This window comes from Scophthalmus maximus, chromosome 8 (genome assembly GCF_022379125.1).
Source record: "Scophthalmus maximus strain ysfricsl-2021 chromosome 8, ASM2237912v1, whole genome shotgun sequence".
NCBI lineage: Eukaryota > Metazoa > Chordata > Actinopteri > Pleuronectiformes > Scophthalmidae > Scophthalmus > Scophthalmus maximus.
Window position 1 is genome coordinate 11,286,026 of NC_061522.1, and position 13,894 is coordinate 11,299,919.

Here is a 13,894-nt window from a genome sequence, read left to right on the forward strand (position 1 = left end):
GCCCTTGACAATGGGACAGATGAGTCGCGCTGCTGTGACACAATCTGTCTTCAAATTCAGCCTCCGAAGGAGGTGGCCCCTGAACTGGGACACACCTGGTGTCCAAGACACCAAATCCACAATACAGTGCTCCGCATCTTGTAGATGAGCGCGGAGCTTACGCAAAGTGATAATGACTACAGCACTAAGTGGTCTCAACTTTCTCCTTTTCACACAAAAAACACTTCACTTGTTAAGGGACCCTGTTGATTAATCTTCGGACTGCTTGTGTTTCTTGCGCTGTTGGAAGTCGTATATATTTTTGGGGATGGAAATAATGGCCAAATCTAAAGGCCAAATCTATTCAATTAATGAAACTAGAATCCTCCTTTGATTTTAGCCCCACGTTTGCAGGAAATGATTTATCTTTTTCCTATCTGTCAAACACCAAAGCAGTCCAACTGAAAACCAGAGAACCATTTTCTAATCATTGTTCTAGATGCATTTTGGGTGAGTTCCTCTTCAGTTTGACTCGCTGGTCAGACCATCTGCTTTGCGTGTGAAGCTTTGTGGTGGAAGACGGAGAGAGAGCAGGGCAGAGGAGGGAGAGAGGGATGTCGAGTTATTTCATGAAGGAGTTACATTAAGGTCTCGTCTCTCCAAAGTCAATAATTCATAAATGCTGAATTGCTGAATGGAGGCTTTTGCCACCTCATTACACATTCACCACAGAGAGAATGGGACACACACACATTCATGCTGACACACCACATACAGAATGGCTTTCACATTAGGCTGCGCTGTGTGCTCGTTGTGTGTCAGTGTTTGGTTTGAAAGGACGTAAATGAGCCATCGACCCTGTATATGTGGCCGTGTGTGTGCATCTGCTTGCGTACTTAAAAGTGGACCTCCAAGTCATGACACAACATGCCGACGAGCCAACCGGGGACAATTTGGAGGTCCACTCTTGGTCATGCCATAGATGAAGCTATAATGATTTTCTAAAACTCTATTTTGATTTTATTTTTTATTTCAGGGATGAGTTTACCTCTCTGAGTTTGACTTTAAAGTTCATACCCAGCACTGCCTCTGTAGGCAGGAGCAGGGCTTATAATGATTTATTCCTGCGCGTTGTTATCTCACACTCCTCCAAAGTGTCAGGAGGCACGTCGGTTTATGGGATGGAAAACCACGAGCAGCTGAGTTTTTTCCCCGAACAAAGTTGCAACAAAGTTTGGAAGATTTTTGCAACTATAACAAAATACTAGCACTAAAAATTTAGTTGCTCTTTTTTATGGTCCTTTTAAAATGACTTGAAATAGTGGTCTACACTAAGGGGGGGGGGGGGGCAGAACAGTACGTGCTAATGGCTAATGTGTGTGAGAGACAAATGAAGCGTTCACTCCCCACATCGTGTGTTTCCCAACCTCAGGTCTCTCAGGGACAGCCACTCAGCACAATGAAATAAAAACCAATCTAAAACACATGTCTTTAGACTGCCTACATACACAACTCAACTCAGCATGGAGCGTAAAGATGAACGATAACTGTGTGTGCGCGCTTGCTTGCGTGCATGTGTGTGCACGTGTGCATCCAAGGTATTTGTTGGGGAGGCAGTGGCAGCCTCAGCCTTGACCTGTTTGTGTATGTAATCTGATGTATTTATAAAAAGCATTTCTCTGATAACAGAGTACATTCCTCACACAGCCAGATTTATGAAGTATCATTTTCATTTTGACATTTCAATGAAATGTGTTCACAAGGAGTGGTTCTTTTTGCCCCAAGTGTTTACATACAGCCAGGTACTGGCACAAAGTCAGAGTCAGTTTGTGCTGGTACCGTTTTATTAGTGTTAACTCGGAGGCTAAAATAAAACAGGAGGGTCTTTACCCCATCCTTGATTAAGGTTTTATCGTTTTCTTAATGTTTTCCTTTCTGGTTGCATATGGAAGAAGTGCAAAACCTCCCGTTAGTCTAATTTGGGATCATTCAACCGTTATTCCGAGATGGTTTCACCCGTCATTAGTCCAGTAGTCACACCAGATAAATGGCTTAAGTTTGATGTTTTTATCGTGTTGCATATTTGTATATGCAGTGGTGAAAACTAAGTAAGTTTTATTAGTGTTGATCTTACAGCTTGATTTGGTTCAGATGCAAGTACTGATTAATGGAGGCTTTGCATTCCACAGATTTGGACGCTTCTGTGTAGCGCTGAAATATTGTAGCTGTCAGACATTCAAGATTCAGAATTTCAACAGCTTTCCCCATGGGCTGCTTATAATTAATGTCTGTTACAATGTGGCATGAATGGAGCATTTTTCACTGGTACACTGTCACGCTCTCTTTTTTTTTTTACCACTAACAAAATGTTAATTTTATTTTCATAATGGTTTCATCTAGTACATTATAAAATATTAATTTTTGCCTGGAATTTGGACAACAACCCCTCGGAAATGTTATTTTCCAGTATATGTTGATGGATAATATTACTATAGTTTTATTGTATAATATGTGTTTGGTCTTATTCATTACTTATTAATGCCGTGTTTGTTCTCCACAGGGTACTATATGGGAACAAGATCACTGAGATTTCCAAAGGACTATTAGAGGGACTATTTTCTCTGCAGCTATTGTGAGTAGACGCATGCACACACACACACACACACACACACATACACACACACACACACACAAAGTTAGTTGCAGCTGAGAGTTCACATCTTCAGCTCATTGATATTCTGCTTGAAAGTGCTTAGCTAAAACATTGCCATCAGAGTGCAGACATCCTGGTTAAAAGCCATCATCACCGACCTGTAACGTTTGAAACACCCATCCGAGAACAATAACAAGATAAGCCTTCACCCCCCATCTTTTCTCTCCTTCTCTCACTCTGTCGCTTCTTCCTTTCAGGTTACTGAATGCTAATAAGATAGCATGTCTGCGTGTGGATGCATTTCAGGACCTCCACAACCTCAATCTGCTATCACTGTACGACAACAAGCTCCAGACCATCGCCAAGGGAACCTTCTCATCGCTAAGAGCCATACAAACGCTGTACGTAAACATACACATCCACACCCACACAAAAACCCACAGTTCAGTGCGTACACAGACCTTGCATTGAACTTTGAGCGGTTGCGAGCAATCATCATAAGTGAACAACTGTAAAATGAATAACAAAAAAAGCTCATGGATTTTTAGTTTCACTTGTGAGTTACCTGAATGTAAAGTAATGTAAAGTATTAGCAGTAACTAAATAGTATATATTGTACTAACAGCTTGTGTGTTTTTGTGTCTACGGTGGTGTCTGATGTGTGTGTGTTGGATCAGACACTTAGCCCAGAACCCGTTCATCTGTGACTGCCATCTGAAGTGGCTGGCTGACTACCTGCAGGACAATCCCATCGAGACGAGCGGTGCCCGCTGCACCAGCCCTCGACGACTTGCCAACAAACGAATCGGACAAATCAAGAGCAAGAAGTTCCGCTGCTCAGGTATAGACACACACACACACACACACACACACACACACACACACACACCACCGTAGATATAGATACAGTACAGACACCAATTATTTTTTATTTATAATCATTCACACATGTACACACAGATTGATATTTCAGACAAAATCCTCCTGCGTTTTCATTCTGTGTCTTCCTGTTGGGATTTTCCCTCAGCCTCTCTTTACTAACCTCAACTCCCTGCTTTCAGTATTTTCTGACATCTCTCTTAGTGTAACACACACACACACATACACACACACACACACACACACACACACACACACAGTACTTTAGTCTAGTCTAGCCTTTTGTTCTTTTGTTGTTTTTCACGTTCAATCTCTCTGTCTCTCCATTAGCAAGAGAACAGTATTTCATTCCAGGTATTGTACACTGAGCATGTGTGTGTGTGTGTGTGTGTGTGTGCGCGTGTGTGTGTGTGTGTGTGTGTGTGTGTGTGTCTGTTTGTGTGAGTGCGTGTAGTACACGTTTTGTTCACTCATGCTGCTCGGATGCTGCACACGCACACAAGCTCTTGACACTTGGAGTGACTTGCCTTGACTGACACCTTTTGAATGCTAAAACATTTGTCTTTTAATGATCTGATGTGCATCATTATGCATCACGTCTAACCAGGCACCAGATAATCACACGCTTGTCCTTGCACTGGGTTTCTGATGGTAACCGTAACCTTGACGATAGAGCAGGGGTTGGGAACCTGTTTCCTATCGTGGGCCATTTCAATTTTTATTACATCTTTCACAGGCCGCACTAAATTATTGAACACATATATCACACATTCACCTCTCTAATGCAACGGCTGGAACTGCTTCCATCGCAGGCCAGAGAAGACTGGACAGATCTTGTGCTGTTCTTAATTTTTTTTTTCAATATCCTGTGCCATATTGGTAATCCGCTGAGCGCCAGTTCTTCAAGACAAACTTTTGAACATGTTTACTTGGTCTAGTTCTAGCGTGCATCAACAAAGCTCCTTCCCTAAATGTCCTACTGATCGAGGTTTCATCTTCTATCAGCTAATAGCTCACTGCATCACATTCAGAAGACCATTGACTTTATCCAAATGCCTTGTAAACATTCAGTTTAGCTGCATGTTTCCAGCTGTTGCGTTGCCCGAGACTTGTCTTTCATCACTGCAGGCACGTCCCCGCAAACTAGGCACACTGGCTTGTTTTTTACTTCAATAAGAAAATTATCGTTTGTTCTTTTTCTTTTTTTTTTCTTTTTTGGGAGGGGCGGGCAACATTCCACATCTACTTTCCTTGACAGCCACCCTAATGCTTGTCAACGATGGCAGCGATGATGCGAAGAAAAAAATGAGTGATGCCTTGAAATTTTCTTTTGTAATTATGAATTGACTTAGGGGCCAGATGAAATGGTCTCGTGGGCCACACACGGCACAGAGGCCGGAGGGCTCCCCACCCCTGCGATAACTCAGGTCACACTCAAATGGATACTGGACGACGCAAGACTCTGTATGAATAAAAGTATATAGATACAGAAATCGACTAGATTTAATAGTAGTCCTCCTTGTTTCATAGAATGTCTAATGATGGCTAATGTATGAGCGTGTGTCCGCGAGCATCTGGGTCTGGTTCGCCCATCACAGAACATCAAAAGGTCACACCGTTACCATGCTCAGAGGGGTGCTGCAAAATATGTTAATCAGACGCGCATATGAGATCAGTAGCAGGGCTAAAGGCAGTCATTACCACAGCAGCACACAGAGAAGGCCATGGTGTGTGTGTGTGTGTGTGTGTGTGTGTGTGTCATTAACTCTGAAACTCACCAGGGGGACAGAGGTTTCAAAGCCCAGATACCACATATCGGGCTGAATAATTTAAGAACATTTGCAACTGAAAAGTTGAATAAACATGTTTTAGTCTGTGATACAACCTTGGTATAATCCTTAGATCAATATATCCAAAAGGCTATAGTTTAGAATTTTCAAAATAATTTTTGCAAAGAGTGCTTTAAAAATAATGCAAAAAAAATAATGCACAAAAAAATAACGCACTTCTTAGAATTTAGAATTTTTTGTTGTTCAACATGATATGAACACTTTTTTTGTCACCCCCCCCCCCTCGAAAAAAAGTTTGAATCAGTCGTGTTTCGCGCAAGCAAGGTCAGGATGTGACATGTTACACCCGCACGATTCTCACTGTTCACGAGCCATTACCTCTTGAAATGAGTCTCTGCCTCAGGACTAAACACGGAGAAATTGCAGCTTCATTTCTCGGTTTTCATCATTTTCTCCTCTGTTATGATAAACGAGTGAAATCCCTTCTTCTTTCTCCTACTGCCTACTCTCACACACTCAGGAGTACACCATGTCGGCTGTAAGTAACACACACACACATGTCAACTCCGAATCCCTCAGCCCTCGTCCCTGAACTGGCCTCCTCTGACCGTTGACCTCTACCACAGTGACCTTTAACCCTTCCGTGACCCTTCTTGTCTGTTTACAAACAACATCAATGAGAATATTTATGAAATTTACACTTGAGCAGATAACAGTTCATGTATTTCTGCGTGTGGATGTGTGTGTGTGTGGGTGTGTGTGGGTGTGTGTGTGTGTGGGGGTGTGTGTGCGTGTTCGTGTGTGTCTTCCTAGAAGTCAGGGCTTCTCTTGCCTTCAGTGCTGCTGTAACTCTCCTCCCACTGCTCCTGCTTTTTTCTTGTGATGTCTCTGTGAGTTTAAATGTCTTTAGATATTCCAGTCCCTCCTCTTTTCCCTCCTTCCCTGCTCTTTCTTGATCACTTGACTGTACTTTACGTGCCTGTCTGATCTTATCCTCTTCTCCCCTCTCTATTCATTCCAATAGAACCCATCAATTTCTGTGTGCATCCCTCATTTGACCATCTTTCTTCCTTGGATTCTTCCTCTTCTTATATCATCTTTTCCTTCTCCTCACTATACCTGCCCTGTCCTCTCCTATCCTCTTCTCTCCTCCCCACTTGCTAATCCCCCCCCTTCTCTTTCTCATCCCCATCCTCTACAACTCCTCTAATCTCTTCCCTCCTCTTGTCCTACTCGCCTTCTATCATCTGCTTCATCATTTCCTTCCCTATAAAATTGTCTCCTTTTCTATCCCCCATCTCTCCCATCCTCCATTATTCTCTCCATCTCCTCCCCCCTCCTTTCATCTCTTCCTCTCTTATCCTTCCTCTCCTCTCGTCTCCTTCCCAATCTCTCTTCTCCTTCTTGAACCTGCCCCTCATCGTAACCCTCCCTTTTCTCCTCTCCTCTCCTTCCCGTCCTCTCCTCCTCATCCTCCTTTCTTCCTCCTCTACTCCCTCTGTCCCCTCCCATCCCTGTGTTCCGGCGGAGGAGCAGTCAGTCTGCAGGTTGTTCCTTTGTGCTTGATCTAACCATGTGGCTGCCAAGTTCCAATCGTGGAACATGGTTCTGTCAAGCACCATGGAACGGCCCTGCAAAACCCTACAGCATGGCCGAGACGCAAGAGACAGCAATCTCCTGTCACCCCCGCAACCTTTGTGTGTATGTGTGTGTGTTTGTGTGTGTATATGAGAGACAGAGAGAGTGTTTGTGTGTGTGTACAGTTTGATAGATGACTGCCTGGGTATGTGTCAGCATTTTTCTGCTATGATCGAATTTCTGATGCTGTTTTGTTTGTGCTGTGGTTTCTTAAAACTAACAGTTTCTTTGCAGTGTGACAGGACAGACGAACTCCAGTGTTTGTTCTTGTGCCTGTGTGCCTGTATGCATGTCTTCATCTTGACAGTTTGTATGTCTTGTGGACTTGGCTCCTACCGCCCATGAGTAATGTTGCATATGATCATAATCAGCAATGTTTTTTTGAACATCTTTGGTTCATTTTGACAATTACCACATCCAACCAAACGCAGCATAGCCCGTCTGCAATGTCTCAAAATTCCCTCTTAGTATGACAACCTGAAGTTCGGCCATCCGCGGAGTTTGTGTTGGAACCAGTACCACTGAACGCTGAGACGCGACTGTTGCACGGTGAGGGTATTCAGTAACGTTGTGGCTGTGATTTTGACCAGGTACTGAGGATTACCGCAGCAAGCTGGGAGGGGACTGCTTCGCCGACTTGGCCTGCCCCGAGAAGTGTCGCTGCGAGGGCACCACGGTCGACTGCTCCAACCAGAAACTCACCAAAATACCAGACCACATTCCTCAGTACACCGCAGAACTGTGAGTCATGCTGAACTTGTCTTGTACATTTCTGAGCATCGCCCTTTATCTTCTCCTCCTCTGTCTCAGTTTCTTTTCTTTGTTTGTTCCCTCTCTCTTTGTTTCTGACCACCCTGCTCTCCTCTGTTCTCAGGCGTCTCAACAACAATGAATTCACTGTGCTCGAGGCGACGGGGATCTTCAAAAAGTTGCCTCAGCTGAGGAAGATGTGAGTCAGACGTGTTGCAACGTAACGTAACCAAAACAAGGCAAATGTGGTTGTGAGAAAGTCATACTGAGGTCACACAGATAAATCTATGATTGTTCATGTGACCGAAAAGAGAATCATGTGTGTTCCTCTGTGTACCCTACTCCTTCTACCTCTGCTGAATTCCCTCTTGCTGCCTTTGTCCTTGCCCTGCTCTCTCTACATCTTTCATCTCTCTTGTTTACAATCTTACGACCTTCTTACCTTTCTTGCTCCTGCTTCCCTCTCCTCGCAGTAACCTGAGCAATAACCGTATCACTGACATAGAGGAGGGGACGTTTGAAGGAGCCTCAGGGGTCAATGAGCTGATTCTGACCTCCAACAGACTGGAGAACATACACCACCGCATGCTGAAGGGACTGGGTGGCCTCCGCACACTGTGGGTACACCCATAAAATGAATATGCAATCTTATTATCATGTCAAGTATGCATAATATTCAAACATTGCCTACTCTTGCATAATGCGTGAATGTTCACACAAAAATTTATAAGGGGAACATATGTAATTCACAGGTTTATAATCTCATAAATATCTGTTTTCATTTCCTGTTAAATACACAGTGCTTTGAATCAATCTTGCCCGTGTGTGTTTGTGTGTTCTTGTGAGCAGTATGCTGAGGAGTAACCGACTCAGCTGTGTGAGTAACAGCAGCTTCGTGGGGCTGAGCTCTGTGCGCCTCCTGTCGCTCTATGACAACCAGATCACCTCTATGAACCCGGGAGCCTTCGACACTCTGCACTCCCTGTCCACACTGTGGGTACAAACAATATGACACACTCGTGCGACTCTAGGGAAATCTAAATGTCGCAGAATTTGTTTCTGAATATTTCTCACTCCCCCATTTGTTCTCCAGAAACCTTCTGGCCAATCCCTTCAACTGTAACTGTCATCTGGCTTGGCTCGGGGATTGGCTGAGGAGGAAACGCATCGTCACCGGTAACCCTCGCTGCCAGAGTCCCTACTTCCTGAAGGAGATCCCCATCCAGGATGTGGCTGTTCAGGACTTTGCCTGTGAAGACGGTGAGATGGGGGAGATTTACACTTGAGTTTTACAACATCTGCAGTCCTCACAGATTTAGTATTTGTTGTTAATTACAACTTTTTCTATCATCTCATATCATATCTCTGTCAATCTGGTCTGACCAGGTAATGATGAGAACAGCTGTTCTCCGGTGCTCAGGTGCCCAGCGGAGTGTTCCTGTCTGGACACTGTGGTGCGCTGCAGCAACAAGGGTCTCACCACTCTGCCCAAAGGCCTCCCCAAAGAGACCACTGAGCTGTGAGTTTACGACCAACACACCGCCTAGTACAGCCCAACTGGTTATTATTATTAATAAGCCCCCGCTGTGAAATGGATCACTGTACCTAAGACATGACTTTGCCAATGTCCTGTGAAAACATGTGTCTCTGAAAAATCTGTGTGTGTGTGTGTGTGTGTGTGTGTGTGTGTGTGTGTGTGTGTGTGTGTGCTTGTACATATATCTTTTTGACACCTAACATTTTGGTTCGGTATTTAGTTTGGATGGTAAAAGTTAGAGTAAGGGGCTAGGGAATACATTTTGTCCTCACAGTGATAGAAGTATGTGTGCGAGAGAGAGAGAGAGGCAGGGTGGTTGTACTGTATTGCCTGTGGGAATATTAAGCTCCAGTGTTTATTATGGCTCGAGCAGTAATGACTACTCACTCTACTTGAGATAAGGAATTTCCCACACGGTTAAATAACTTCATTTTCTCTCTTTGTTCCCAATCCTACATCTTCCATATTTGTCTTTATTCTATTTCTCTTCTGTTTCCAAACCACCTCCCGCTCTGTGCCCTGCTCTCTCTCTCTCTCTCTCTCTCTCTCTCTGTCTCTCAGATACCTGGATGGTAACCACTTCACTCAGGTTCCTGTGGAACTCTCCGAGTACAAACACCTAACGCTCATGTAAGTCTCACCCACATGACCTCAAAGAACAAATATCACACATTTACTCACATGGCCATTGTTTTGCACATTTAATTACACACTCTTAAAATCAAGATTGTGACTTGGCCTGCGGTTACTTGCACTCTGCTTTTTTGAAGATCAAACTAACTGTCAGATTTCTGAGCTGTGTTTTGAGTTGACCTGGTTTGGCCCTGATCTGGGCGTGATGACTCGTGTATGGTAGACTGAAGAAGAATATAATGTCTGTGTGTGTGTGTGTGTGTGTGTGTGTGTGTGTGTGTGTGTGTGTGTGTGTGTTTGTGTGTGTGTGTGTGTGTGTGTGTGTGTGTGTGTGTGTGTGGGTGCCTGCGTGCGTGCGTGCCAGCATGTGTGCGTGCGGGGCCGGCGGGCAATGCGTATTTGCATTTGTTTATGCATGTGTGTTTTATGTATCTGTTGTTGTTTCCTTTTCAGTGACTTGAGTAACAACCAGATCAGCACGTTGTCCAACCACAGCCTCAGTAACATGTCCGAGCTGCTTACCCTGTGAGTCTGGCTTTACATCAGTCCCTTTTCAAAGTGTGTGTGCGCGCGTGCGTGCTTCATAAACCTGAGTTGTGGTTATGGAGTGTACAGTGTGTGTTTCACTAATGCACAAGGAAAAGATGCCCGTGATATAAAATGAAAACCTAAATCAAACTTTCTTTAGTAGCACTTATATTTTGTTGACTTGTCATGAAGTCACACATGGATACTCTGACTCATGGGAACCCATGAATGAGCTGGAGCATGGATATGTTACGTGTCTGTTTGCTCGACTGCTAGGTTCAGTGGGACATAGGAGTGTGCTCTGAATTACCTTGCTGTATTTGCCGATTTTTTGAAAAGGATTTCTGCATTTGTCTCCATGCCAACATGCTTGTTCTGTATGTAAAGAATCCTCAGCTACAACCGCCTGCGGTGCATACCAGTGAGGGCGTTCGACGGGCTCAAGTCTCTGCGTTTGCTGTGAGTATCTGTCCCCACACAGCACAGGGCGGCACTGACGAACATTGTACAGACACGAAACGGTCCAGACTTCTAACATCCAGACTATTTTCTGTCCACTTTCCTTCCACTTGCCTCGTCTTAGGTCTCTCCACGGTAACGACATATCACTGATACCAGAGGGAGCCTTCAAAGATCTGTCATCGCTTTCCCACCTGTGAGTAACATAGAAAAATACACTCATCACTGTTCATGTCTCTCTAATTGGAGTGCCGACATTTTCACCGTACAACATTACAAAATAAAGAAGTTTTTCACATCCTCTAAATATTTTTCTCTTGAAATTAGAGTGTGGTATATGTAGTGGGATTGTAGAGTACCTTCCTCCTCTATGCTCCACTTATTGATGCTACATTCTCATTTAGCAGAAATTGGGGAAATCTGCTAAATTGATTCCTCTGGAAAAATGGTTGTGCAGCACAGAACACTTGATCATTGGCAGAGAGGAACCCAGTGCAGAGACTGAAACCTTCAAACAATTGTGAAAAGAGTGAAATAAGTGACATACTAAAATAAACAGGGGAGACTTTGGTCAGAAATAACAAACCAAGGTAATTAAGGACTGAAAGAGCGAACTTCTAAGTAACTCTTACATTTCCCTCTCTTCAGTTGACTGGTGTTTACTTTCAGCATCTTACCAGAAAACCAAGCAGTCTATAGAGAGAGCACATTGTTATTGATTCACCACAAGTGTTACCTGTGAGTGTCGGCCCGGGGCTCTCAAGGATCAGCACCATGGATAGCGCTAGTGACAGGCTGCTGCTTTATGTAGTTATTTTTGTTCCCCTTTCTTTCTAGTAATACACACTACAGACCACAGAAAATGAGTCTATTACTTTAAAATCTACTAAAAGCCCTTGACTGACTCTAACATCTTTTTGACCACTATAATAGTTCAGTTAGAGACACTTACATGAGGGAACTGACCGTTTATCACAAATGGTTGAACAGTTAGATTTGGCAAAAGAAAATGTCTCTGCGCTTTCAGGGAGTTCACAACGTTCCTGACAGGTGGATGTGAGGAATCAGGTGACTGTGAAAGGCTGAGGTTACTGCAGAATATACAGAATAGAATAAATATTGTGTATTTGAAAGAATAGATTTACAATAATATAATAAGAACAAATAAATAGGCAATATGCAATAACAATGGAAGGCTAAATACTTGTAAATAATGAATAACTGAAGGCAGAATGTGACAAGGTGATGGTTCTGCTGAGAGAACTATAATAAGCACATACATTAGAGCAGATGAAGTGTAACTGTACAACGGTGAACATGTGGAGTTTAGTAAAATCATGACACCAGAACTGGGCAGTCTATGCTGCGTTGGTGCAGAGGGCTGTACAAGACAAAGGTTTTTACGAGACTATCAGAAAGAGTTATAGTGACAAGTCTTGGGTTATGAAGACAGCTCGCTTCACCTGCATGGATATGATAGTCGGATAGCAGTAAACTATCTGATGAATCAGCCAATCACTGTGGAGCATGAACGCATCAGCTGATGCCAATAAGCTGATGTAAGTGACTTTAGTTTTTCCTGCCTCAATTAACACCTGAATTTATTAACTTTAAAAAGGAAGGGAAAAACTCATAAGACTTACAGCTATGAGCTGTAGAACATCAGCAAAAACTTGGGAAAGTAAAATGTGTAATTCAAGTAAAACGGTAGTAGAAAGTGTTTAAAGTCCGAGAAACACAACACTCCTGTCAGCATGAGGCAAATGCTCCCAGTCGTGGCAACCACAGTTATTTGTGGTAGAAATTTACCACGATCTGAAACTACGACTCTGAGCTTAAAATGTAAATATATCCCGTGTCCTCCGCAGGGCTCTGGGCGCCAACCCTCTGTACTGTGACTGCCACATGCAGTGGCTGTCAGACTGGGTGAAGAGCGGCTACAAGGAGCCGGGCATAGCCCGCTGCACGGGCCCTGGCGACATGACCGACAAACTGCTGCTCACCACGCCTTCCAAGAAGTTCACCTGCACAGGTAGACACACTCTGTCACATGCATGCCATGGTGGTATGACACAGGAACGCATGCATATGCCAGTAGATGTTAACAAATAAATTACAAAATATGTTGAATGTATAATTCCACACTTACATGCTTTACAGACAAGCAGACCATTTTTAATTTAGTTCCCAAAAATATACAAAAAATGTGTGGAGATTTGATGAGGACTCCCAGAGGAGGCCACAAGCTGCCATTTCACAAATTGCCATTGTCCAAGGAAAACCATGCGTGACGAAATTTTTTCATTGCAAAAATGATTTGTGACATTTGTGTGTATTTTCAGATAAAAAAAAGTCCTTTAGTTTCCTTATGGTTTTGTTAGTTTAAGAAATAGGATCATCGTCTGAACCTACAAAAAGAAAACCCTGATAACAAAAGATTGTCAAATATGGTGATACATGGTTTTCACTGGGAAGTAATAAATGGCGAGTTCAAATTCGATTTGTTATAAATCTCTAAATATCCACAAATTAGCGTTTGACCATGATCTTGGCTGTTTACAAAATGTTGCTAACTTTTGACCTTATTATGTCACATTAACTATGAACACATGACTAAAACCTATTTTTGACCTAATCTAACTGACACACTGTAGAAGTCCCGGGGCCTTGTGGTTTCCTGGTGCCAGGTAAAGTAGCCACTCATATCCCAGTACTCCCTCCTCAGTCTCTCCTGACAGTCCGAGCCCAGTTTTCCTCCACCTGTGAACCCAGATTCGACTGAACCGCTCCGCTTCCCTTTCAGTCCTCGTGTTCTCACCGGCGTTGTGTGTCACGACTGTCAAATGTTGATGTTGTTGTGTCATCAGAGCTGCGGGGATATGTCTGTCTTCTGCACATGCCATGGTCCTGCTCAGACAGTGTGTAATAGTTCTCATTTCTAACCTAGTAACATACCTTTTGACATCCACAAAACATTATCTTGACTGAAATGATGGTAGAGGTAATAATGTTATACTCTAATATATTATATGTAGTGTTTTCCCCCTT

General features: G+C 43.4%; 1 protein-coding gene across 4 annotated transcripts in view; it reads left to right on the forward strand.

Annotated features, from left to right (window-relative positions):
- Positions 1–13,894, forward strand: part of slit2 (slit homolog 2 (Drosophila)) — a 132,244-nt gene that overhangs the window by 108,383 nt on the left and 9,967 nt on the right. For 3 of the 4 annotated variants that reach the window (XM_047333991.1, XM_047333992.1, XM_047333993.1), the window contains 15 exons: positions 2,540–2,611; positions 2,890–3,033; positions 3,310–3,473; positions 3,842–3,865; positions 7,530–7,680; positions 7,814–7,888; positions 8,163–8,306; positions 8,539–8,682; positions 8,783–8,949; positions 9,076–9,208; positions 9,788–9,856; positions 10,313–10,384; positions 10,775–10,846; positions 10,971–11,042; positions 12,715–12,878. In XM_047333991.1, coding sequence (XP_047189947.1) covers positions 2,540–2,611; positions 2,890–3,033; positions 3,310–3,473; positions 3,842–3,865; positions 7,530–7,680; positions 7,814–7,888; positions 8,163–8,306; positions 8,539–8,682; positions 8,783–8,949; positions 9,076–9,208; positions 9,788–9,856; positions 10,313–10,384; positions 10,775–10,846; positions 10,971–11,042; positions 12,715–12,878 — 1,667 coding nt within the window. The remainder of the gene's footprint in view (positions 1–2,539; positions 2,612–2,889; positions 3,034–3,309; positions 3,474–3,841; positions 3,866–7,529; positions 7,681–7,813; positions 7,889–8,162; positions 8,307–8,538; positions 8,683–8,782; positions 8,950–9,075; positions 9,209–9,787; positions 9,857–10,312; positions 10,385–10,774; positions 10,847–10,970; positions 11,043–12,714; positions 12,879–13,894) is intronic. The other variant, XM_035637608.2, reaches the window with a different exon arrangement.